This window comes from Magnolia sinica, chromosome 2 (genome assembly GCF_029962835.1).
Source record: "Magnolia sinica isolate HGM2019 chromosome 2, MsV1, whole genome shotgun sequence".
Lineage (NCBI taxonomy): Eukaryota > Viridiplantae > Streptophyta > Magnoliopsida > Magnoliales > Magnoliaceae > Magnolia > Magnolia sinica.
This window is the reverse complement of record NC_080574.1, coordinates 6407036-6434368: the sequence shown is the minus strand read 5'-3', so window position 1 is coordinate 6434368 and position 27333 is coordinate 6407036. Positions and strand designations below refer to the sequence as shown.

Here is a 27333-nt window from a genome sequence, read left to right as displayed (position 1 = left end):
ACGCATCCGCCATGAAAGTTGAACACCCAAAAAATTAGGCCAACCAACTATTACGTGGGCCACCATATGATTTAGACGTTTTGAGGTAGTTGATTGTTTCTAAGGCATGGCGCACTTAATGATTGCATGGGCCTATTTTTGGGGCATGCCATCATCGCGGTGGTTGGATGGCATACACACAATACAGTGGGCCCATTGGCAACAGTACAGTTGTATAAACATAAGCAGATGAATAAGTAGATGAGTGACTTTTCCAGGCATTTGAATAACATTTTACTTGCAGATGAATGACTTCTAGAATAAGCGTACAGGATCTGGCCTCTGTTATCCGGAAATCCATAAATCTGATCTGATTCTCCCTATAACGAGAACACCAGCGTAGCTCATGCATGCCTACTGCTAAGCATAATGACACGACTCGGCAATTTCCCGGCCCCGAATGGGAGATTTTCAAATTTTGAGATTTTCCTTAGGATAACATCAGGAAAATTTCACCAAAACTAAAAAATAATAATAAATAAATGGTAAATTAAGAAATAATTTTATATAATATTGATATGACAAATTATTTTAATTTTATACTCTTTTCAAGATTATTATCGTGACACTATTGCAATAAAAACGCAATATTTTAAAATCTACCAAGATTTTTAAAATATCATAATAATATTTTTATTGTTTCTCACCATATTATCACGAGAATTTCAATATATATGTGGACTGATGCCAATGTCAAAGGAAACGGCTCTATGTGCAAGAGATCTAGAGTTGATTATTTGAACAAAAACACTAGTGGAGCTCACATAGATACGGGAGCATCCCTACCACTAACATCAGGGAACAACTTTATTTTCATGAGATCCACTCTCTCCATCAGGGCCAGGTTTGGATCACAAAACATAGACCCATGTGCATGGAATGTTCGGAGAACCTGTAATAAATTCTCACGCTGGTCCTAATCGGGCTCTCGCGTATTGTCAGCACGGACCAAGCTCAGGCATCTTTGTTTTGGCCTGACCATTGTTCTAAAACTCACTGACTCGACCCAAAACTCGTCCGAGTCAACTCAACTCGGTTAGATTTCCTGTCGAGTTAGTGAGAAACTCGCTTTTGAGTTTGATTCAGTCAGAAGGATTCATTTCACTGGGGAACCCGCAGTCTCAATTAACTTGATGCAAGTCACAAAAACTCTAGCCAGGTCACTCAGCTAGTCCAGCTTTGTTTTCAAAGTGAAAAATTGAGGTTGAGACTGCAATTGACACCATTATTATATAATGATTACATTCCAGAAATACCAAGGTATTTTGACCTCCCAAATCCAAGTTAGGGATTAAATTCTTTCTTTGGGAAAAAACACTCCATTGAGTTAAACTTGCATTTGGGGGGCTATGGAATTGTAATCAACATATTACAGATTTTACAGCAGATGTTGGTCACATGTATGCATATACCACTTGATTGTCATGTATAAATGGCGGATATGGATGAACAACGTGGATAAAACACATGCATCAACATGGGGCCACAAATGTAGTGGATTTTGAAATCCACTAGAAATCCCGATGTATCTACCGTTGAAATTGAGTGATATGATACTTGGATTAATCCAATCATTCCTATCATTTTCAAACACTAGATAGAATTTACACCGGACTAGATGCAATTCCACACCACTTAATCTGACCTTCCAAACAGGCCCTTAACCCCCTTTACTAAAACCAATGTTATCAACCAAGCTTTGGTGTTTAAAATCACTATTTTATTTTATTTAGTGGCTAAAAAATATTTATCTTTACCCTAACATGTTAGTTTAACTATTAAATATCAATTCGAATCATGTAGGAGGCATTTGGATTGGAAGTTACTTAAAATAAGCTACTTATGCCTCAAGTAACTTATCTTGATTTCTAATTATTAAGCTGAAGTGATTAAGGGCCAGTTTGGATACCACCTGTTATGGGAAGATCTGAGCCCCTTCAGTTCCAAGGTCCGACGCCACACTAACCGGATTAAATACATAAGAGTAAAACTGGACTGATCCGTAGGATGATGTTCGGCTCGGCCTCAGCTGCGCTTTAGCACTGAGGTTGTCGGTTCGGAGTAATCCGAGATCAAGGCAGTCGGTATGAAGATTATACAGGAACTTACTTGCGAGACCTTGGACCGCCCCACTTGCTCGACCAAAGACGAATCATTCGACCACTCACAGCTGTGTCACTTGTAGCGGGGAGACTCAACTCAAGGGGTTACGCCCGTCGCTCACCTCGGAGCTCGGAGGGGAGGCCTCTAGAATACCGAACGGACAAGTAAAGTCAGGTCCATCATAAGTGCAGGCCAGAGTTTGGCTGGAACTTAGGACGAGGTCCTCGCTTAACAACTCGATGGGAAAAGCCCATGTGTATGCTGGTCTAAGTCCAAGGCTCGAAGTCAGGGCCTCTTTGTCTTAGGTTTTCGAGCAGAGGCCAAGGCAGGATGTGGACGCTTCATGCGCCAACCGATCGTTTCACCCGCAGATACGCACGATACGCTACACGATCCCCGGAATACGGATAATGTCACCACGATCATAATATCTCATTAATTGAGTGAATCGTGCCGAGATTAACGGACCTAAACCGTCCGATAGTCAGGTATAAATACAATGAGACTCCATTACTACAGGTACGCAACATCTGGCACTCTCTTCACACCCAAACTTAGACCCAGTTTCCCTTGGCCTGACTTAGGCATCGGAAGGTCCCCTGCCTAGACCAGGGTCTCCTTTACTCATTGTGAGTGTGCAGGTTCGAAACATCGAAGCGGTTCGGAGTTCGTGGGTCAGAGTGGAGAGCCGCCCAAATTTAGTTATCAACACCACCAAATAAGTTTTTTTTTTCTACTTACAGCAGTAGATAAGTGACATATTTTAAATAAGCAAGTTTGGTTTATGATTAGTTATAAGTAACTTTTTTACTTAAAAGTACATAATCACTTCAGTTAATTTTTTTAGCTTTTCCACTTTCCAAAAGTTGCTGAAGAGAGGCATCAGGAGAGATGAAAGAAAGGAGAAGCTGATGAGTATATTATTTTTCAAATATACTTATCTTCTTAATAAGTAGAAATTAAGATAAGCTACTTGTGGAATAAGTAGCTTTTCTTAAGCAACTTAAGATCCAAACACCTCCTAAGTAACTTTTTAAGTAAAAAAGTTACTTCTAATTGATCTTAAACCAAACTTACTTATCTTGAATAAGTTAGTTATCTGCTGCTGTTAAGTAGAATAAGCAACTTATTTGGTGGTATCCAAACGCCCCCAGTAAAGACTTGATCAAGTCTTCGAGTCAACACGATCCAACCAAACATCCAGTCACGCCGAGTTGTCAGGTTTTTGAACTATGGCGTGACATGGACCCCAGTTACTTTTAATGGGCTGACTCGGGGCAGTTCTCAGCCCAGCACAAGACCAGCATGTCGATGGTCCTACCCATGGTCCCAATTTCAAAAGAGACATAATAAGCATCCAACATTCACTTGGATATCTCATGAGATTAGGAAGTTCTACTTCAATCTGCTACAATTACCGTATCAAACATGCACATAGGCCTGTGTCCTTGTATTCAATGCAACTGAGGAAATAACAGAGATGCACGAATGCTTTGACGCTGTTCAGAGAGAGAGAGAGAGAGAGAGAGAGAGAGAGAGAGAGAGGGCATGTGAAGACAGAGGTTCATCAGGTGAGGGAAGACCTGAAAAGGCAGTCCCAATGGTTAAGGCTGGTCTAAGTGTCATGTGGGCTACAGATGTAGTTTAAACATAGACCATCTGTCATTTCCTTTCTGACCTCTTTCATTTTCACGCATTGAGAACACAATCACACAATCGGGTTCTAAATATTGAAATATGGTATCACATCCGGAACGCATATAATTCTCATAAGGCGAAGGATGAGATGGAGGAAAGACAACTTAAAATGCAATAGAAAGGCTAACACGCAGGCAGTGTGATGGTTCACATACAAGTACATGTGGCATACATGTAACTAAAATTAAAGCATTCAAACTGCAGACCAGCTTCAAATGGTTTGTAAACTGACAGTTACACCAAACATGTAATGGCGGGTTGAAATAAATATTAGCAAGTGGTATGAATTCAAGAAACAAACATCCATTAATTAGGTGGGGTCATCCAATCAATCCGATTTTGAGGTTACACATACAGTGGGTCTCATGATCTAGGCAGTATAATTTAGTTACATATATGCCACATAAGTGGAGATATTAGGAAGGATGCTACTCCTAGGATTCAAGTTGGGTGGAAGTAGGGATGTGTGTCTAGAGTTTTTTGTGATTGTTGCGTACCAATCAAAGGGGAAATTTTATCAGATAGCTATAAGACCAGCCATGCTTTATGGAATAGAATATTAGGCAGTTAAAGAACATGTTCAGAGCTGAGCATAGCTGAAATGAGGACATTGAGATGGATGAGTGGCAAGATGAGGAAGGATCAAATTAGAAATAAATGCATTCGAGGGAACTCAGGAGTAGCACTTATAGATAATAAGACGAGGGAAAGCAGATTTGGACAGTTTGGCCATGTGCAACAGAGACAAAGGGCTGCACCGGTGAGACAAAGTAAGTTGGTTCAAGGAGGATATGGTCCTTATTAATTGAAATGGCGCAACAGGATTCTTGTAGCTGACCCCAATTAGTGGGAATAAGGCTTAGATGATTATGATATGTGACGCAGGGGAGGACGTGAGGTCGAGCACCGTCTTCCTCAAGAGGATAACTATTCCGAATCCACGGAACTTCTCTGGACTCCTCACAGAGACTTCTCGAATCCACGAGGAAAGAAAGCAGAAAATAGAAATAAATTCTAATAAATTCGAAATTGATTGATGAATCATTAAAAACGAGTTCACAACCCTTTAAATAAGGGTATCAAGCAATGGGAAAGAAATCATAATCAAACTACAACTCAAACTCCTAGAATCCGCGACTTACTATAAATAGTAAACTTACTATTTATAGACGGTCGTGATGTCTACTAGTGCGCAAGGTTTTCGGCCAAAAATAGTAAGTGTCCTATTTGGCTTCACCAAACCGTTCCCCTAATTATTCTAAGCTCTTTTCACGTTGGGCGCAACTCCTAAAGCCCGACGGATGAAGAGTTATAATCAAACTAAAACTTACTATTTATAGTAAAAACGAAATTAAAACAGGGAAACGACCATCGATCAAGGGGTTTTTCGCAATTCCGGGCTGCGCAACCCGGCATAGCGGGGTTGGTTGGCTAAAGTAGCTCGTTCTACCCCAAAATCATATATTTTACGTTAGAAAACTCATTCCGGATTGCGAGATACGCCCGATCTAAGGTCCGATGGTCCGGATCACTTCTGTCGTCGACCGGGCCTTTTCTGATCCATCTTGGCCATGAAACTGTCTGCGACCCGCTCTACATCAGTCCCCTCCACTTCAAAAGAACTCGTCCTCGAGTTCTCATCTTGCGCTGGTTCATGATACTCGGTCAGGTCCGCGACGTTGAAAGTCCGTGAGATTGCCATGTCATCTGGAAGATCAACAACATAAGCGTTGTCATTGATCTTTCGGATGATTGGTACCGGTCCAATCTTTTTATTCTTTAACTTGTTATACGTTCCAGTCGAAAATCGTTCTTTGCGCAGATGGACCATTACTTGGTCGCCCACTTTGAACACTTTTTGTCACCGATGCTTGTCCGCTTGCTCCTTGTACTTTTCGTTCGAGGCATGTAGCTTGGTTTGTCCCTCCGCATGAGTGCCCATGATCTTGTCAGCCATATGTTCTGCTGCAATGCTCATGCCTGGGAGCTTGGGCAGAGGGAGTAAGTCTAGTGTGTGGCGAGGAAGCTGGATAAATAACCTGGAACGGGGATTTCCTGTCGAGCGGTTCACTATGTTGTTGAATGCAACTCCGCGAGACAAAGCCAAATCCCACGGCTTTTTCTCCTGAGATACATTGAAGGAGGTTTCCCAACGTGCGATTCACAACCTCGGTTTGGCCATCAGTTTGAGGGTGGTAGGCACAATGAAGTTGTGTATCGAATCGAGTCCACAAAATCCGCCAAAAGTGGCTTATGAACTTCGTGTCATGGTCAGAAGTAATAGTCTTGGGAACCCCGTGTAGCCGCACAATTTCTCTGAAGAATAGATTCGCCATGTGTGTTGCATCAAGAGTCTTCTTGCATGGAATAAAGTGCGCCATCTTGGAGAAACGATCTACTACCACGAACACCGAATCCATGCCGCGTTGTGTTTGTGGGAGACCAAGCACGAAGTCCATAGATAAATCCTCCCAAGGGCCGTCAGGCACGGGTAACGGAGTGTAAAGGCCTGTATTATGAGATTGCCCCTTAGAGGTCTGACAAATATAACAACGTTGGACTGTCTTTCCCACATCACGTACCAATTGCGGCCAGTAATACCGTTCTTCCACAAGAGCTCGCGTCTTGTCTCGCCCAAGGTGTCCACTGAGGCCACCTCCATGTAGCTCTTGGATTATTTGTTCCCTTAGCGAACTGTTTGGGATGCACAGTCGATTTCCCTTGAAAAGGAACTCGTCTTGCATATGTAAGTCGCCGGGGTGACCTTCTTGGCATCTAATCCATGCGTCCTTGAAGTCGTCGTCATCGGCATATATGTCTTTGAGGCGCTCGAACCCGACAACCTCATTGCTCATAGTGACTAACAAAGTTGCACGGCGACTCAATGCATCAGCTACTTTGTTCTGTTGCCCTGACTTATGTTTTAGTACGAATGTAAATTCCTGCAAAAACGAGATCCATCTAGCATGCACACGGTTAATGTTAGCTTGACTATTAATGAATTTGAGAGCTTGATGGTCCGTGTAAAGTATGAATTCTCTTTGAATCAAATAATGTCGCCAGTGCCGCAGTGCCTAGACCACCGCGTATAACTCGATCTCATATGTAAACCACTTCTTATGTGCATCGCTAAGTTTCTCGCTGTAGAAGGCTACCGGCCTACCTTCTTGAGACAAAACTCCCCCAATTCCGACATATGAGGCATCACATTCGATTTCAAATAGTTTGTCGAAGTTGGGAAGTACAAGAACCGGGGTCGTGGATAATCTGCGCTTGATTTCGGTAAAGCTCCTGTCGGCTTCGTCAGTCCACTGAAACTGCCCTTTCTTCATGCAATCTGTGATTGGTGACACAATGGTACTGAAATTTTTCACGAACCGACGATAGAATGTCGTCAGTCCATGAAAACTTCACACTTCGTGAATATTTGTAGGAACCGGCCATTCTCTGATTGCCTTCACCTTTTCCTCATCCACCCGAATGCCCGTGGATGTGACGACAAAACTCAGGAACAATAGGCTATCAGTCATGAAGCTGCACTTTTTTAAATTGAGGTACAGTTTATTTTTAGTGAGCACTTGAAGGACCTTCTTGAGGTGTTCCATATGGGTGGTTTCGTCTTGACTGTATATCAAAATATCATCGAAGTAAACCACAACGATCCGCCCAATGAAAGGTTTCAGAACTTGGTTCATCAATCTCATAAATGTGCTAGGCGCATTCGAAAGACCGAAGGGCATGACCATCCATTCATATAATCCTTCCTTGGTCTTAAAGGCTGTTTTCCACTCATCACCCGACCGTATTCGAATCTGATGGTAGTCGCTCCTTAAGTCCAATTTAGAGAATATTTTTGCACCCTCTAGCATATCCAGTATATCGTCCAACCGTAGTATAGGAAACTTGTATTTTATGGTGATTTTGTTGATGGCTCGGCTGTCGACACACATGCGCCAACTCCCATCTTTCTTTGGAGTTAATAGAGCTGGTACAGCACATGGACTCATGCTCTCTCGAATAAAACCCTTACGGATCAACTCCTCTACTTGTCCCTGCAGAATCTCGCACTCATTCGGACTCATTCGATAATGGGGATGATTCGGTAAACTGGACCCAAGGACAAAGTCAATATGGTGTTGGATATCCCGTATGGGGGGTAACCCATCGGGAAGGTCATCGGGCCAGATTTCTTTGAATTCATGTAGCAGGGGCCTTAGTATTTCAGGGATGTTGGTAGGCTCGAGTTCTTCCCCTTTTACAATTAATGCATAAGTCTGTCCTGTTTCCTTTGATTCTTCCACGAAGTCCCGTATGGTTAAGAGAAAATGGCCCTCCACTTTAGAAGTTTCAGGTGGTCCATCTGGATCCATAGAGGCCAATATGGTCTTCCGGCCGTCCTTGACGAAGATATATATATTATCTCGCCCTTTATGAGTGGTATCACGGTCAGATTGCCAGGGCCGACCGAGTAGTATGTGACATGCTTCCATGTCAACCACATCGCATACTACTTCATCATTATAATGTTTGCCAATTGAAAAGGATATGGTGCACCGTTCAGTTACCTTTGTTTCACTGACCTTCTTGATCCAACCGATTGTATATGGAGAGGGATGACGCTCCGTTTTCAATTGCAATTTTTCCACCATGACCTTGGAGACGATGTTCTCGCTGCTCCCACTATCAATGATCACGTCACAAACCTTTCGATTCACCGTACACCTAGTGCGGAAGATGTTATGCCGCTATGGATGCACTTCTTTTCTTGGCGCATATACTAGTCGCCTCACGACAAGCGACTCGCCGTGATCTTGCTAAATCTAACCTGAATCATCTGCCTCGTCCTCGGTGGTATGCTCCTGTTATTCAATATCTGGATCTTCATAAGCGTTATCAACACTACCATCATTGATGGCGAGGTTTGCCACTTTTCGCTGGGGACAAGTATTTGATAGGTGGCCCGGTTGGCCACAACGATAGCAGTTATCGGGCCTTGGCTGAGCATAGGGGTTCAGGATTCTACTTGGACTAGCAGCAGTCGATATGCCTCTTTGGGGTCTAGCTTGCCCACTTCCCTGATCTCGGTTCTCAAACGTAGGAGGTTGAGTGCGTGCTCCTACGGGCTCCTTCCCCTTAGGCTGTGCAGTTCCCTGTGGACCTGCCGTAATAATCCTTGCAGTAGGATAGGTCCGTGTGTTAAGACGTTCAAGCTGCACTTCTGCACGAGTAGCCAACTTGATCGCATCATTCATCGTCCAGACGGACTACATCTGGACCCGATCCTGGATAGCCATACGTAATCCACCGTTGAATCGGGCGACTTGCTGTGATTCAGTCTCGATCAAATCGTTACGCGCCGCCAGGCGGTAAAATTCTTCTGCATATTCTCTCACCGACCGACTACCCTGTCGACAATTTTGGTATTGTTGGAATAATACCTTATCGTAATCGCTAGGGAGGAATCGGGCACGTAGTAGCTGCTTCATCCGCTGCCAGGTGCGGATTGGTGCTTTCGTCTGCCTGGTTCGCGCGAGTTGCAGTTGTTCCCACCAAGCTGAAGCTCCTCCTTTCAACTTGTAGGCCACAAGCTTGACCTTCTTTGCTTCAGGGATGTCCATATAGTCAAAAAATCGCTCAACTTCAGAAAGCCAATCGAGGAAATCCTCAATGTGTAGTTGGCCATTGAAGCTAGGAATATCAACCCTCATCTTGAATTCTCGATCCGTTCGATCTACTCGATCGCCGCCATGTCTGGGGTGTTGGAAGAGTATGTCGTCGATTTCCTCCTCACTGGAGCCCCCTTCCTCATTAATGACCCTTGGATGCACTGTCGGTATTATCCTGCGATCAGGGCGATTAATTGGGGGTGGAGGATTGCCACCAGGAACACGGAGTTGCCTTAGGTTTTCCGCCAAGAGATCCACTATGCGGTCGATGGAAGCCTGCAGCCCTTGCATGGCTTGCTGATTCTCTCGTTGCGCTACTTCGAAAGCTGCCGCCGTTAAAGGTAAATTCCCTGGAGCAAACTTGAAGATTTGGCGTCACTCCTGACATTTCTTGATAAGAATCACATCGCGAGAACAATAGGTATCTGACGCAGGAGGACGTGAGGTCGAGCACCGTCTTCCTCAAGAGGATAACTATTCCGAATCCACGGAACTTCTCTGGACTCCTCACAGAGACTTCTCGAATCCACGAGGAAAGAAAGCAGAAAATAGAAATAAATTCTAATAAATTCGAAATTAATTGATGAATCATTAAAAACGAGTTCACAACCCTTTAAATAAGGGTATCAAGCAATGGGAAAGAAATTATAATCAAACTACAACTCAAACTCCTAGAATCCGCGACTTACTATATATAGTAAACTTACTATTTATAGACAGTCGTGATGTCTACTAGTGCGCAAGGTTTTCGGCCAAAAATAGTAAGTGTCCTATTTGGCTTCACCAAACCGTTCCCCTAATTATTCTAAGCTCTTTTCACGTTGGGCGCAACTCCTAAAGCCCGACGGATGAAGAGTTATAATCAAACTAAAACTTACTATTTATAGTAAAAACGAAATTAAAACAGGGAAACAACCATCGATCAAGGGGTTTTTCGCAATTCCGGGCTGCGCAACCCGGCGTAGCGGGGTTGGTTGGCTAAAGTAGCTCGTTCTACCCCAAAATCATATATTTTACGTCAGAAAACTCATTCCGGATTGCGAGATACGCCCGATCTAAGGTCCGATGGTCCGGATCACTTCTGTCGTCGACCGGGCCTTTTCTGATCCATCTTGGCCATGAAACTGTCTGCGACCCGCTCTACATCAATATGCCACGTCTACAACTGTATCAGATGACTCCCAAAATGCAGTGTTTTCTTTTTCTTTAAGAGACTAAAAGATACATAACGAACAAGAGCAATCTAGAAAAGCACAACTATTGAGCAAACACATAGGACCCAGTCAGTAGCACACTCCAAAACTCCAAGTTCAAGTCAAATCATCAAAGAAACCCGGAAGCTTCATTTCCCAGGTTACCAATTCCACCATCCCTTCTTCGAATATTTCATTGGTTTCTCTTTTCAAAGATGGACCAAAAGACTTACTCTTTTTTTCTTTTCTTTTTTAAATGTTCCACAGCTCCACCACCCTTGTGCTCTAGCCTAACTTTTGCTCCTTCATAGTTGATAGCCCTTGGCATCCTGCATGAACTGGAAAGTTACCAAGAGTGAGAAGAAATTTTTGATAAAAAGGCTTAGCTATGAAGCATCAGTTTCCAAACCTTTTGTGAAATTGGGAAATTGGGAAGAACGGACCGCCAAATGAATGGACAGCTCCAATCATCACCCAACGACATGTCAATCATGTGAGAAACCCGAGCCTCCTCCAAATTAAAAATAGAAAAGCACTTGTGCAAAAATCTTGAATACATAATATTACCCGCATTAAGAAAGGAAAACCTGAAATTGCAAAAGCAGCGTTCATAAAAAGAAATAAATTGCTCAAATGAATTTATAAAGGAACCACAAACATCTGGAGTGAAAAACATCCCACCATATGGACTGATTTTGGTTTTAGGATGGTATAGACAAGATGCTGTTGCAGTCTCAAGATGCTTTGTGCATATATTGGTTTTGGTTCAAACAAAATAACAATAACCTAGGTGCTACATATCACACAAGGCACAGTGGCAACATATCAATCATTACATAAATCCAATTCTTTTGAAATGGAAAAGTGTATCTTTTTCCCTTGTGAGTTGAACCCAAGAATAATATATTGTGAGCCTTGCACTATACTTGCTAGGACTCAAGCTTGACCACAATACATAAATAACAACTACACAAGCCCCAAATGATAGAGACATTCCCTTCAAAGTTGTGGCTCAAGAGCCAAGGAACAAGTACCAACTCCCATCAATGAAAGAACGGAATGCAAAGTCAAGCTACATCTTGTGTTCCCTCAGATAACAGTAAATTTGAGTGAACCAAATTCAGAAACTTCTCATCTAATTCCCACATTTATAATGGTACTCAAAAGTTGGTCTAGCAATGACTCATCAGGTAAAACGGAAAGGGAAAAAAAAAAAAGAAGGGAAAACTGGACACAACGAACGTCAAAATAATAATAAAATAAAAGATCATCTACTTGTTACAGACATCTGGAAACCTCCCTGATCAATGGCAGTATGAGAAAGCTTCTGCCTAAGAGCCTCAAATTCAACGGCCTGCCTTTCCTCGTCCGTTAACCAAGATGACAGGCACAGGTCAACAACGTCTTCGCTGTGGTGTAAGGTTATGTCCGCATTAAGGTTCTTTATTCTACCGAACCTCAAAATTTTCTCTAGGTTTGAATTAGATGGCTCTTCGGCAAAACTTAGTAGGATATCCTTCATAGCATTGCACCAAATAGGTCGCGCCAGCTTAAGGAATTCATGGATGACTAAAACTGGAAGATTAATACTTCCCAAATCAGATTCATCGTGACCACCTCTTCCGTGATAATCCGATCCTCCAAGCTTTAGAAGATCATAATCATTAGCCAAGTCACTGAATCCTGTTGATCAGTGAAAGACAGACAAGAAATAGAAATTTATTACAAAACAAGAATGCAACAGAACATAAAGATTTTTCGACTCAAGAAAATGAAAGATGGGAGGGGAAAAAACAATCTATGGAGAAAATCATGCAACCAGTTTCTCTGGAGAAAGATAGTCAAGAAAATTATTTTGGTTGCCTTTGGTTGCACCCCAAAATTGATTTTTGGTAGGATATGATGGTGGGTGACTTTGTTTTGAACTGCTCATGTGGGGTTGCACAAACAAAGCAGAATGAGAAGGTGGTTGTTTTCCCCCCACCATTACACCCCCAAAATAACCTTTCCTTCCTATCAGAGCCTCCAGGTACTCCCTGAAACAAGCATTTTTTCAGTAAAAAAGCATACCACCCACCCCCATTTCTGGAGGCACTTCCCATCATATCCTTAACTAAGGATGAGAGAGAGAGAGAGAGAGAGAGAGAGAGAGAGAGAGAGAGAGAGAGAGAGAGAGAGAGAGAGAAACCACTTGTAAATATAATACCTTCCACTTTTCCATCGCTTCGGTAAACCTCCATAGCATGAAGCCCAGCAGTTTTCAAGCTCCTGATAACCGCAACAGGGTTCTTCAATGCCCATGGATGAGCCAAAGCTGCCACACCCCCAGTCCGACATATCATTTGAACTACTTCCTCTGCAAGAGGCTCGCTACCCCTGCATGAAAGCAACAACAACCTGTATTAAAACAAATAGCACTTTTGGATATTACCCCCAAAAAATTTTGAAGAGCTCTAGGCCTGTGATTCTTACGAAGCATAAGCAGGTCCACCATCATATAGATATCGGTTAAAAGCTTGCTTCACATTCTCCACGTGGCCAGCTTCAACCATGGCACGGGCAACATGCAACCTCCCTGGAGCCACTCCGTTGCCCGCTATCTTCATTACATGTTCCCATTTTAAAGGCATTCTGAGGTTGTTTAGCTTCGTTAGCATATTCTTTGCACGGAGGTAACGCCCATCCCTTATATTGGCCAGACAATGCTCTAGTTCCTCAAAGCTTGCAGGACCACAACAACCATAATATGCAAGGATGTGAACATATTCCTCAGCTCCAGACTCTCCCCTGTTAAACAAACACATTCCTGATTGAAATCTTAAGTACACTGCATAGCACATTCCTCTGCTAGCATTAGAACGTATCACAAGCAAGACACCCAATTGCAAGGTTGCGAACAAAGGAAACAACTGACAGGTCCTAACCAAGGTTTAAAGTATCATTCGAAATCAGTGCATCACCCAATATGTACTGGTATTGGCAACCAACAACAGGAGTCACCCCCCAATTCATATGTATCCTCCCCTACTTGGCCCCAACTCATCCACATTGGTGCGACTCAGCTGAGTGGACTGAGTTGACCTGGCGTGCAGGTGTGCAATAGGAGGGTTGAACTTAAGGACAGGTTTTTTGGGGGCCATGCATGATGTTTATCCAAGATTTATTCTGATTACCAGGTGCGCCTATATATTGCCAATCCCTAGACCAAATTTTAGGCAAAAAATCAACTTGGTAGGCCACAAAAGTTAAAACAATGGGGGAGAATTCCCAAAATAGAAACATCAACCATTTTTGGGCCCACCTGTGTTTATCTACCCGTCCAAACGGTTCACAAGGTGAGACTATCAAGACTAAGGGATTCCAGAAGTATCAGGCTTATCCAAAACCTGGGTGGGCCACGCCACTTGTATTTATAAGCTTGAGGCACATTTTCACATTGTTTAATTTAGTGTGGCCCGCCTAAGTTTTGCATCAGCTTTATTTTTGGGTCATCTTATTTGCATGGTGGACCACGCATGATGAACAGTTTGGATTCCACACATACATCATGATCACCTCACAAAGTACATAATGTGGTGGCGTGTACATGAGCTGCAGTTTCCCTGTTCGTGACAGCTGTACATCATCTACCATTTCCTGATGATAGCTTGCTGACAACTGGGTGTGATTTCGAGTTTTGAGGGGATAGTTTGGTACTCTAGTAGAATATGACATTTGGTGTGCGTGGACTCAAAAGTTGTACACGCGGCATACGTTAACTCAAATTAAACCGACTAAATGTGGAAACCATTGTTTCCAAGTCAAGGTTCCAAGGTCAAACCAGTAAGCAATCCTAGACTCTAATTCATTGATACTTGTTTGTCGAAAAGGACAATTGGATGGTGATGACTCGTCCTTTTCACATGTGACACTAATATACAGCTATCTGAACTGTCTATACTTGTGGGACACAGTGTGGATGGTATATGTCTAAAATCAAAATCATCTAGATATCCTAGCCATCTGATGTAGATATAACAAGACTGAATGTATCAGCCTGTATCGGCAATATAAGCCAATTCCGGCTATACAACCCAGTTTCAGCAGTGGCCGATTTAGCCCTCCAAAATTGATTTTTGAACCTTGGTACCTCCTAATGGAATAAATATCACTATTTGCAGCTCTCAATATTGGCACACCATCATGAACCAAAATTAAAATAGTTGGAAAGGCTTAGCAATATCATCCAGTCATCAATTAAAAAGAAAAAGAAAGAAAGAAATGACATGCAGTCATTGATATGGTTGAAGTACTTGGATTGGAAAGAATACCTTGGAAAATATACTGTACTTATTTCAACCCCGGGAATTATCCTGATGCCAAACTTAAGAGCAGCTTTGACAGCCTCTGGTATGCCAGCCATGGTGTCATGGTCTGTTAAAGCAAGTACTTTCACCTGCTCTGAACACAACACAATTCAATCATTCACCAAAATTCATCTAACTCGCTAGGAAGAACTGATATCATAACCATGACGCTTCATGTAACAATTATTGCAGTTTAAGACAAGCAGGTTTTAGCAATCAGAAGAAGAGGAATGCAGAGGTCTTCAGCTTATTTAGACCCTGTTTGGTAGATGTCTAAAAATGAGTTCATCTCATTTTAGTCAAGGCCCTGTTTGGGATCAAGGAAATGAGTGTGAATTTGGAAAATCCATGAAATTGTCAAATTCATGGATTTGCATTGGATTTGGGTTGGGCAAATTCTAAACTCGACTGTTTGGTAATCAAACGACAAATCCATGGATTTGGAAAGCATTTACTGTGGTGGTGGGGCAATTACTGCAAAGGAATTAAGGAACTAACTTTTTTTGCTTTTACAGGAGTCTCATTTTGAGGATTTGCATAGTCTTTAGTTTTTTGGAGATTTGGATTTTCCACAAATCCATGGATTTATGGAGGTGTGGATTTGGGAAATCAACGGATTTGGTAGATCCTCAACAAAAGACAAATAGGGGAGATTTGAATCCATGGATTCCACAAATTCTTGGCCCAAATCTCTCACCCCAAACAGCCGCTAATAGTAATTATGTATTAAAGATCTTGATCTCTAAATCTCTAATACATGATAAATATTTACTTGAACTCATTATGTACTAGAGATCAAGATCTCACATAGCTATATTAAGTAAAATGAGATCAACTCATTTTTTGGTATCTACCAAACAGGGCCTTGGTAGTTAAATCAAGGAGACGAGGGATTGGAGAAGATGTCGAACAAGTGACAGTGAACCAGCACAAGAATCCGATTTTTAAATCATATACAAAAAAGATTGCTGGGGTAAGGTGTGACATAGGTGCATCAGCATCTACATCATCTGACACCGAAAACACTAGAGGGTCTTTTGGATTGCGGGCATTTGGATGCCCTGGATATTTCAATTACCAGGTCTTGCAATGCATGGTTATTGTAATTGCTGACAATTATAATTTCTTATTTCAGGTAACCTCCTAAGGTAGGGCATTGTGATTCTCAGAAACTATAATTCCCATGTTCAGTTGGCTTGCAATTTGTGAATCACGTGTGGTGTATAGTTTATTTATTTAAGAATTATCCAAATTAAATTATCAAGGGCGGCCCAATCTACCACCTGATCAACTACAACTCTCAAGTATAAGTTGTATATCATTATCACTTAGATGAGTGGATTGGTTGGCAGTGACCTCAAAAATCCGGCATCGATGGCCATTGATAGAATCACCAGCAATGGCAAGGGCTCCACATGACTTGTTTAATGAGATCCATTAGTGGCATAAAGATTCAAATGGCAATTGACAAATGAAGCTCCATGGAGCCTCTTTCGAAGGACGGATTATGCTATGAAATGGAAAAAATGGTAGTAAGATAGCAGTAAGGAACTAACAGCGTGCACTGCAACAACAAACACATGGTTGCTAATTACTAATTACTTAATTAATTAAGCTCAATTGAAGTAATAAAGACATTACTAGTAAATTAAATAAATTTGTAGTGCTATTATGGTATTAGATACACTACTCTCTCTTGTTAATATCAGTCGATTGGCCGAAAACGGTGATATATCACCTGAAATTTTGATTGAAAACACCTGACATATGTTAACATTATACATTAGAAATAATAAAATTGATCATAATATCGGCATACTTGTAACAGATTCAGGGGCCCGCTGTCGTGATCAAGACTTCAAACCTTCGGTAGAATAGAAACTTCTATTTTTTTTAACCATTTGTAGTATACAGACTCTTCAGTCCTTTTTTTTTTTGTTTTTTTTTTTTTGGATGGCACCAAAATCAGATATTCAAATTAAAAAAATAAAAGAACAAAAGCGCAACAAAATCAGATATTCAATTAAAAATACGTAAAAGAACAGAAGCGCATCAAAAGCAAATCTGTGAAGAAACCATTTCAGAAAATCAGCAGCAAGAATAAGAAACCAAAAAAGAGAAGGAAAAGATGAAGGGATGATTGACAGACCCCATTTCTATGGGCTCTCTGGACGAGAGCGGAAGGCGACAAAAAGCCATCGCTGCAGGTGGAATGGGAGTGCAGATCAAAGACCAAAGGCTCCGATAAATTATGGATTTTTGGCACCTGAAAATCATCATCCGAGGGCGGCGGAGGAGGATAATCGAGAGAAACCCATTCATGGATGGATTTCAGAGCAGAGATCTGATCAGAGCTTATCTTCCTCTTCTTCTTACTCTTCTTTTCTTTCTTCTTACGAACCATCGCTTTTTCTTCTTCCTTAACCAAACGGAATATTATCACCTCTTTCTTCCTCTTTTGGAGTCTTGCTTCAACCGGGCGCGGATTCGATACTCCGGACGCAGATTTCCTGCGAAAGCCTTTCGCGGTAAGTTCCTGCGGTGGGATGCAAGGTGGGTCAACTGTAATGTTTATGAGAAATCCAACCCGTCCATCCATTTTTCGAGATTATTGTACGACATGCAACAAAAAATGAGGAGGATCCGAAACTCAAATGGGCCATATAAGATGAAAGAGTGGGGAAAGGAATTCCTACCGTTGAAAACTTCCTAAGCTCCACGTTGATGTTTATATATCATCCAAACTATTCATATGGTTATTTTCACTAGGATGAAGTGAAAACACCGAAACTTACACCGATACAAAACTTTTCTGGCTATATAAATATTTCAACGGTGGATGCTAAATCCTCATTGTTTCCTCTCGTGTGGCCCATTTGTGTTTTGGTTCCACCTTATTTTTGGTCGAATATCCTAAAATGATCTCGAAAAACGGATGAACGGGTTGGATTTCACATAAACATCGCATTGCCCCAACGATAATCCTTGCGCAGGAACTTCGAAAGGCTTTTGCAGGAAATCAGCGTCCGGGTACTTCACCGCCCGTCCCGAGATAGAGACAGGCTAGGACTCTGAGGGCCAATGTGATGTTTGGATTTTATCCACCCCGTCTATTCATTTTTCCATGTCATTTTAAGGCTTGGGCCGAGAAATGAGGCATATCCAATTCTCAACTGTACCACGAAAAACTCTTATCGTTGAAAACTTCTTGAGTGCAACAAAAGTTTTGAATCAAGCTGATTTTTTGTTTTACCTTCATCGAGGTCTCTATAACCTTATGAATAGGTTGGATGAAAAATAAACATCAAGGTGGGCCATAAAAAGTTTTCAACGGTAGATGTCACTAACACCGCTGCTTCCTGTGGTGTAGCCCACTTGAACCTTGGATCTGCCTAATTTTTGTAATCCCAATCTAAAATGACATGGAAAAATGCATGGACGGTGTGGATAAAATCCATACATTACAGTGACCCTCAGATCCCTAGCCTGTCCCTATCTCGAGACGGGCAGGGAAGTACCCAATCCGCGCCCGCTTCAACGAATCCTAAAAGCGATTCGCACGAGTACGGTGCGGATAGGTAGTCAAATGCCGGACTGGTCCGACGGGCTCGGGGCTGGCTTGGACCGCTCAGGCCTAATATCAAACCCCCGTCTTAGTCGGAGAGCCCATCAGCCCAGCCCGTGGAAAGCACTACACGTGCTGACCGGCGCGGCTCTCTGATATCAGGGCCACTCATCAAAGGGAGCCCACTGTGAATCAAACAACTGACCATCGGAATTCTATATCGAATATATGCCATCGGTCATTTTCTTTTGATGGTTCATATACGTCTATCTGATTGACGGTTCCTCATCATCTACGTATTTTCAGTCGGTCGTTAGCTAACCATGGTTAATCATATGCCGTCACGTGCCTTCAAGCATGTCACTGCTAACTAATTATTTGATTGCACGCTCTCTTTCTGACACGCATTTGGTCCAATGTCTTGGCTGACCAAAAAGCATTAGACAACGGCCATCTTTTGTTGAGATTTGCGGTTTTTAAAAAAATCAAAAATATTCAAAATTTTGAGATTTCCATTTTGCCTCCGAAACACTTTTTGAGAGAAGTTGTATTTTATATACAAAGTTTGCGTAATATTTTTACTTTTCAATGTGAAGCTTTGAAGCTTTTTCAGTCACACTAATTTTTTTGTTAGATTTACATTGTCCATCAATTTTTACAAATAATTCTAGATCAGGAACCGAAAAAATGAAATACATACAAAGTTCAGGTTGATGACACCTCAGGAAAAGTAGTGGGGATTGATTAAACTACTTTGAAACTTTCCTAAGGCTAAGTGTGAGGCTTATTTTCCATTTAAACTATTCATAAGTTCACACTTACTTAAGATGAAAGTAAACACTTAAAATAGAAATAACAACTTGGCTATAGCCTTGGTTAGCCTTAAGAAGTTTCCAACAATATCATTTATTCCTAATGTTTTCAGTGGTGTAGTCAACTTAACCTTTGGATCTTCATTGCTTTTGAGATATATCTTATAATGATCTGAAAAAAATGAATGAACAGTGTGGATCAAAGAAATACATCATCCCGGGTAAATTTAAGGCGTCAAGAAACCCCATACCTTGCTTAAGATGGTGCAGCTGTTACCAGGAGGCCCACCTTAATGTGTGTATTCTATATCCACGCCATCCATCTATTTCTCCATATTGTGTTTAGACATTATCTAAAAAGTGAAGTAGTTACAATTATTAGGTGGCCCATGCTATAAGAAACATTGGTGATTGACCATTAATGAGCCACAAAAGTTATGGATCAAGCTGATATTTGCTTTTTCTGTTCATTAAAAACTACGGTAACTTATCAATATATTAGATGGCAAATAAAAAGTACAGAAGCATTAGGGTGTTCCCTAAGAAAATTTTAATGATAGAGTGTTCAATCACCATCGTATCCCCAGTGGGGTTGGCTCGGACTGATAGTGGGCTGCTTACTAACAAGCCAACCCAAATAATAATAATAATAATTAAAAATAAAATAAAATTCACCACTGTTTCCTGAAATATGGTCCACCTGATAATTGGATTTTCTTAATTTTTGGGATCATGCCCTAAAATTATTGGAAAAATGGATGGACGGGATAGATATAGAACACACACATCAGAGTGGGCACCACGGTAAGGGCAGAACTGTCTTGCATGAAGCCGGGGTATAACTTAATCCGCTCGTGGATGTTGACATGTGAAACTTACATGACCCTAATGTATTTATCAGATCCACACCGTCCATCCATTGTTTCCATACCATTTTAGAGAATGAAACAATAAAGAGGCAGATCCAAGGCTTAAGTGGGCCACAATATAAAAACATTTGGGAAATGGACACCTGCTGTTGAAAACTTCTTGGGGCCACAGAAGGCTCTGATCAAGTTGATATTTGTGTTTTTCCTTCATCCAGGTCACCCTAGGAAGGTTTCAACAGTATTCATTCAATCCCAGCTGCTTTATGTAGTGTGGCCCACTTGAGCTTTGGATGTTCCTCATTGTTGGGCTCATGCCCGGGAATGATCCGTAAAAATTGATCGATAGTGTGGATATAAAATATAAATCATTCCGGGCTCTGGAGAAGTTCCACACGTTAACGTAATCCATTTGGGAGAGAGAAATCCGGCGTACATGGAGTCATCGGTGAAGCGACGGCACTGAATTTTCCTTTATAATGTGTCATGACGCATTGGATAAAACCTCTTGCTCTGTTGAGAAGAAATGCTCAAGTGTTCTCTGGGCATATATAATTTATAGTGCTCCAGCTGCAGCAGTTCACTTGGATAGTCCATTCAATCCATCTAAACAGTCCATTAGGTCTAGAACACATTTTTTAGACTATTTTAGAAAAATCATACCGATCCAATGATCCAAACCATCTTTGATTTGATCTTATTTTATAGAGTCATCAAACTTTTAAGCCATGGATGGGATGGTTACCATTGCCTAACAAAAGTGCTTCTTTAGAATCATAATCAGTCCATGATTGGCCCTAACAGATAGATGGATCAAAATGTTGATTGGTCCATTTTTTTGTAAATTCTCTTGACCGTCCATATTACATACCATTGATCATATGGTCAGTATTTGTTAGAATAGTGAGAGATTTGTATGGTGACCCGTGAAATGTACACCGACCCTAATGAACAATCTAGATCAATTGATTTGACTGTCTAAGCATTCCAATGCTAGTAAGAGAGCACTGGAGCATCTCTTATTCGAGATTTAGGGCATGTTTACTAGTGTGGATTAGGAACCCCTGGATTCCGAACCCCTTGGATTTCAAATCCTCATGTTGTGTTTGGCACCCTTAATTTGGAATCAACTTTAATCTAAAATAGCCATACATAGCATATTTACAAGGGTTTGAATTTAAAATCAACTTTAATATCTTTAATCAGTGAATAGCATATTTACAAGGGTTTGAATTTAATTACTAAATCAACTTTAATATCTTTAATCAATGACTGTATGTAATATTTGACACAATGGTTGTGTTGAAATATATACTTTGCCCTGATGAAATTCAACGTCTCAAATGCGCCACAAGCACAAGATCATATCCAAGTGACTAACCGACAACTTTTAACCATTGATTTACATGAACAATGTTTAGATGGTGTTGATCATCCTATTAAACTAATTATAGTGATGTGATTGATAATCTAAGTGTTTTGGGATATCACTAGTAACAAACATGTTACACATGCAATTGTTGAAAGGATTTTAGATGTAATCTAAGCTTTTACAGAAGATTTCAAATTCCAAGTCTCGGATGGGTCACAAGCGAAGATCATGTCCGAGTAACTAACCAATGATTTTTAACCATTGATTTACATGGACAATGTTTGGACCGTGTTGATCATCATATTAAAGTAATTATAGTGATGCAATTGATAATCTAATTATTTTGGGATATCATTAGTGGGTCATGTGCCCAATAGAATAATAGTACACCGACATACATGTTACACATGCAACACTTGAAAGGATTTTAGATGCATCCAAGCTCTCACCATTGATTTCAAACCCCCTATTTGAGTGGATTTGAAACCCCATTTACTTTACGGTACCAAACAACCCGGGGATTTCAAATCCCCTCAAATCCATGGTGCCAAACGACCCCAAAACAATGGATTTACAGTGGTATGGATTTGAAATTCATGAAACATCCCAACAAAAGACAAACAAGGGGAGACCCTACCACGAATCCCTCACCCCGAACAGGCCTTTAAGGTGGTCAAGTTGGGTTGGTTGAGAGGAGATCCAGATATGATCAACCCCCTTAAAATCTGGATCGGGTATGGTTCAAGTACGAGCCAAAATAAGCAGACTCATCCAATAAATGTGTTGGGTTTGGATCCATGGACCCAAATACAATCAACTAGGGTCTGTATTTTTGGCCTCACATCCAACCCTCTTAAATCTGGATCAGGTCCGGGTGAGGTCTGAACCACAAAATAAGCAGACTCATCAGAAGAATGAGTAAAGTTTGGATCCATAAGAATACAGACCGAATCCACGAGATCTAGGTTTTGCAGGCGATCAGGGTGCGGTCAGTTGAGAGCTTTAGCAAAGCTCCATCTACTGTAAAGGCCCATAAGACCAATGGTCTAGATTACCATTTCTTGTACAAGTTAAGGACCCAAGGATGTGATCGAAAACTGATGGACAGTTTGATCAGGGAGAGAGAGAGAGAGAGAGAGAGAGAGAGAGAGAGAGAGTCTCCATGGAATTTGTACAACCATCTAATAGAATCACACAGAATAACAAACGGCTATAGTTTTGTTGTGATAGCTGAGATATTTGAAATATTTGAATTCCTAAAAATCATACAATTGTGTAACCGTTATGTGCAGTTATGTTATCAATGCATACATCCTCGGATTCCTCCCCGGTTTTTAAAATGGCTTGGGTTTGTGAAATGGCCCCATGGCTCTTAGACCAAGACTGTTCGACAGAAGATCTCCAGTTGAATAGGCGTTTTGGGCTCAATATTTATTGACCAAAAATCTACCGTTGAATGGGCATGTTGGGCAAGTACTATAATCCAAATCCAGCACGGAGCCACTAAAATCTGCTTTGAATGGACTATATTAACCGCTAGTAAATAAGAGCTGAATGCCATTCCCGTTTAGTATCCATTTCTTTGCCACCAATTAAAGGTACTAAAGAGAGGAAATTTTTGGACCATGGTATGCTGAATGCTGGAAATAGCAAATGAACAGTCTCAACGTCGAACATATATATAGCCTGTGCAAAAAATGAGCTGATAATTTCTCACTCCAAATACCATTGCTCTAAATGTCTTCCGACGAATGTTGTCTGCTTGATGATTCTACACCCGACCCAACCATGCCCTCTGCAGCAGGTACCACTATTTCGATGGTTGAAAATGAGCTATGATTATTGGATGTGCAACTGTACAATTTATGGGCGTGCTTGTATTTTTCTTGGACAACTTTAAAACCCCCTTGTGTCATTGGATAAGAAACAACCGACAGTTAAATCATGTGGACCATCCACTCGTTTCCTACCACTGACGGTGGGCAGAGTAGAAATGAGTGAGACCCGGATGGATGATTTCATCAGGGAAGAATAAAAGAACTAGTTGTATTTTAACTCATTCCTGTTGTTGTAATTTAATATGATAGGCCGATTAGTCAGATTTTTATGCCCCAGCCTCAATGCATTCACCATTACACCAAGTATACCCTGCACCCAAGCTCCATCCAAACTTTTTAAGACATCTGCGACCAGGCACGCCCATGAAAAATGAGGATAATACATGCTGACATTGCATATGCAGATTGAGCCGTGAATTGACAGGCTACATATGACCGGATAGAGACAGACAGCAGAGCAGTCCCAACCAATCTAGATCCTCCCAAGAATTCCACCAGCAACTAGGGCTCATGATCCAAGTTGTTTGGCCAAAACACAATAATTCAATCCAGTGAGATTCAAAGGGCAACATCAATCAGAATACCCGGGAGAGCCACACTGACCTCGAAAGATTATTGCATTCTCTAGTCCAGTCAAACATAGGCAATCCACTTTCCCAAGAATCAATAAAAAGCTGAACACGTTACCTATGAAATCAAAGAGGTAAGACCCATTTTTCATGATGAATGGTATTGATGAAGAGCTATACCTTTGATTGTATAAAACATAAAACCTAAAGGGTAGGAATACCTGTTGAAGACCACAGGTTTCACAGAGTTTTAACACATTAGCAAGTGCGGGTTTCAGAGATTGTGCTCTCTTAAACCAAGTAAAATGAACTTTCCTGGTTCTTGATTACATAGCTGAGCTGACTTGGTGAGAGATGAAAATACCAAGCATTGTAAAAGCATAAAGTACAACAAAAGCGTCAAATAATGCCAAGAGGGTGTGTTGCAATTCAAGAAGACCTCAATAACTAACATGAGATCAAAATAGAAAATTTTCCACTTCTATGCTCTCTTACTTCCCAACATCATCTTAGGTGGGCGTAAGAGATCGGTGACCAACACAATAACTACCAGTATCGGATGATACTTCAAAACCTCACCAGCAGGGCCATCACAAAGTATGAAACCAGATCATATTGGAAGTTCGCACTAGCCCTTCCAAACATACCAAAAATTCAATGAACAGGATACTTGAAAAAACAAACATAAACACACCGACTTAACCTCAACATAAAAATAATAAAGAAAGCCTCAGATAAGCAAGCACTATTGCATAAATTTATTAATTTACTCAATTCAAACCAAAACTTAAATCCATGAGAGAGATGAACAGTATTTCCAAAAGTCGATAACCCGAAAATGACACAACAGAAACTGACACTTACCTCCGCCACCGTCGGTCGAGCACCCAGTTCTGCATCCAACCACTCGATACCGAGCTGCCTATAGACTCAAGACCACAGCAACGGAACAAAACACTATTACTAATGACGACAACCAACCCAGCTGATACACAGCTCTTCGCGTTTCACTTCTTCTTTACTGCCGATTTGGTGACCTTGGCACCAGAAGGATCCTTCTTCTCCACACTCTTGATGACACCAACAGCAACAGTCTGCCTCATGTCCCTGACAGCAAAACGACCCAGAGGGGGATACTCTGAGAAGGTCTCCACAACCATTTGCTTGGTAGGAATCATCTTCACAAAGCCAGCATCACCATTCTTCAAGAACTTGGGCTCCTTCTCCAGCTCCTTCCCCGATCGTCTATCGATCTTGGTCAATATCTCTGCGAACTTGACCGCTATGTGTGAGGTGTGACAATCAAGCACAGGGGCATAACCATTTCCGATCTGTCCTGGGTGATTCATGATGATGACCTGAGAGGTGAAGTTGGCTGCCTCCTTAGCAGGGTCATCCTTGGAATTCGAGGCGACAAACCCACGCTTCAGATCCTTGACAGCGACATTCTTAACATTGAAGCCAACATTGTCACCAGGGTGAGCCTCTTGGAGAGACTCATGGTGCATCTCCACAGACTTGACTTCAGTGGTGAGTCCAGTGGGGCCAAAAGTGACAACCATGCCTGGTTTGAGGACTCCAGTCTCAACGCGGCCAACGGGGACAGTCCCAATACCTCCAATCTTGTAGACGTCCTGGAGGGGAAGGCGGAGAGGCTTGTCTGAGGGGCGCTTGGGCTCCTGGATCATGTCCAGGGCATCAAGGAGAGTTGGACCTTTGTACCAGTCGAGGTTGGTGGATCTCTCAATCATGTTGTCACCCTCAAAGCCTGAAATAGGGACGAAGGGGATCTTTTCTGGGTTGTAGCCAACTTTCTTTAGGTAGGAAGAGACTTCCTTTACAATTTCATCGTACCTTGCCTTTGAATACTTGGGGGTTGTAGCATCCATCTGTAAAAAATTTAAACATGAAACACAGTGGTCATCCCTAAGTGTGAAGGCAATGAAGTGAAAACAGGTTGGACGAGTTGAGGAATCAACGGATTTGACAATGAAAATTCATTATCAAATTTACCAAACCATTCATGAGAATCAAATAGAAAGAACAAATTTAAACGGGACTTTAGCAGGAACACATTTAAATGGCAAAATAATTTACCTTGTTGCAGCAGCATATCATTTGTTTGACTCCCAGAGTAAAGGCGAGCAATGCATGCTCACGGGTTTGGCCATCCTTTGAAATTCCAGCTTCAAAACCACCAGTGGTGGAATCAATGATGAGGACAGCACAGTCAGCCTGGGATGTTCCCGTGATCATGTTTTTAATGAAGTCACGATGACCAGGAGCATCAATCACAGTGCAGTAATACTTGGTAGTCTCAAACTTCCACAGAGCAATATCAATGGTGATACCACGTTCACGCTCAGCCTTTAGCTTGTCAAGCACCCAGGCATACTTGAATGACCTCTTGTTCATCTCAGCAGCTTCCTTCTCAAACCTCTCGATGACACGCTTGTCAATGCCTCCGAGCTTGTAGATGAGATGCCCTGTGGTAGTCGATTTCCCAGAGTCAACATGGCCAATGACCACAATGTTGATATGAACCTTCTCCTTACCCATTACTCTTTTGTTGACTAGAAGCTACACAAGAGAAACTGGAACAATCAGATAAGGGCACAACATGCTATCAGTAAAGAATTCATTTAACAATCAATCAAATATACACTAAAATGAAATATCAATAGCAAAAACATGTTGAAGAAACTAAAATGTAAAGATGGTATGAAGTTATCATATCACTTGTGCAGCCATAGATAACACAAGCAAATAATTCACCATCTCAGCAAACAATACGTTGAGAACAACAATTTGTTCACCTATGAACTTGTTTTAGAAAAATTAGGCAGTAAAAATGCACTAAAGAGCATATGAAAATGGTGTTTTGATAGCCAGACTGGACCTGATGGTAAGCAGCTTATATACACAATTGAGATGGCATATCAACAATGAACCTGGAACAATTGAGATGGTAAACAGCTTATATACACAATTGAGATGGCATATCAACAATGAACCTGGAACAATTGAGATGGTAAACAGCTTATATACACAAGGGGAAAAGAAAGAATATCAAAGGAAAAAATTCAAACCCAGGACCTACGGCAGAAAAACACTGTCAAACCACTGCCAAATGCACATTGATGGGTTAATTTTTCATTACGCGTGATTAATTTAAACTAAACAGATTCCGAGGCCAGCACATGTCAGAATGGTTGGCCAGCAGTTGAACCCCCCCAAAAAAAAAAAAAAAGTTAGCTTCTGGTCCA

General features: G+C 41.4%; 2 protein-coding genes across 2 annotated transcripts; both read right to left on the bottom strand.

Moving 5' to 3' along the window:
- Positions 1 to 11522: 11522 nt before the first annotated feature.
- On the bottom strand, positions 11523 to 17659 carry LOC131233044 (uncharacterized). Its single transcript, XM_058229615.1, has 5 exons — positions 17195 to 17659; positions 15010 to 15134; positions 13172 to 13486; positions 12906 to 13075; positions 11523 to 12382 (listed from the first exon to the last, which is right to left on the bottom strand). The coding sequence occupies exons 1-5, from the start codon at positions 17642 to 17644 to the stop codon at positions 11967 to 11969; spliced, it is 1476 nt and encodes a 491-aa protein (XP_058085598.1). The 5' UTR covers positions 17645 to 17659; the 3' UTR covers positions 11523 to 11966.
- Positions 17660 to 24802: 7143 nt separating this feature from the next.
- Positions 24803 to 26626, bottom strand: LOC131233039 (elongation factor 1-alpha-like). Its single transcript, XM_058229608.1, has 2 exons — positions 26165 to 26626; positions 24803 to 25956 (listed from the first exon to the last, which is right to left on the bottom strand). The coding sequence occupies exons 1-2, from the start codon at positions 26624 to 26626 to the stop codon at positions 25075 to 25077; spliced, it is 1344 nt and encodes a 447-aa protein (XP_058085591.1). The 3' UTR covers positions 24803 to 25074.
- Between the last annotated feature and the right edge of the window lie 707 nt (positions 26627 to 27333).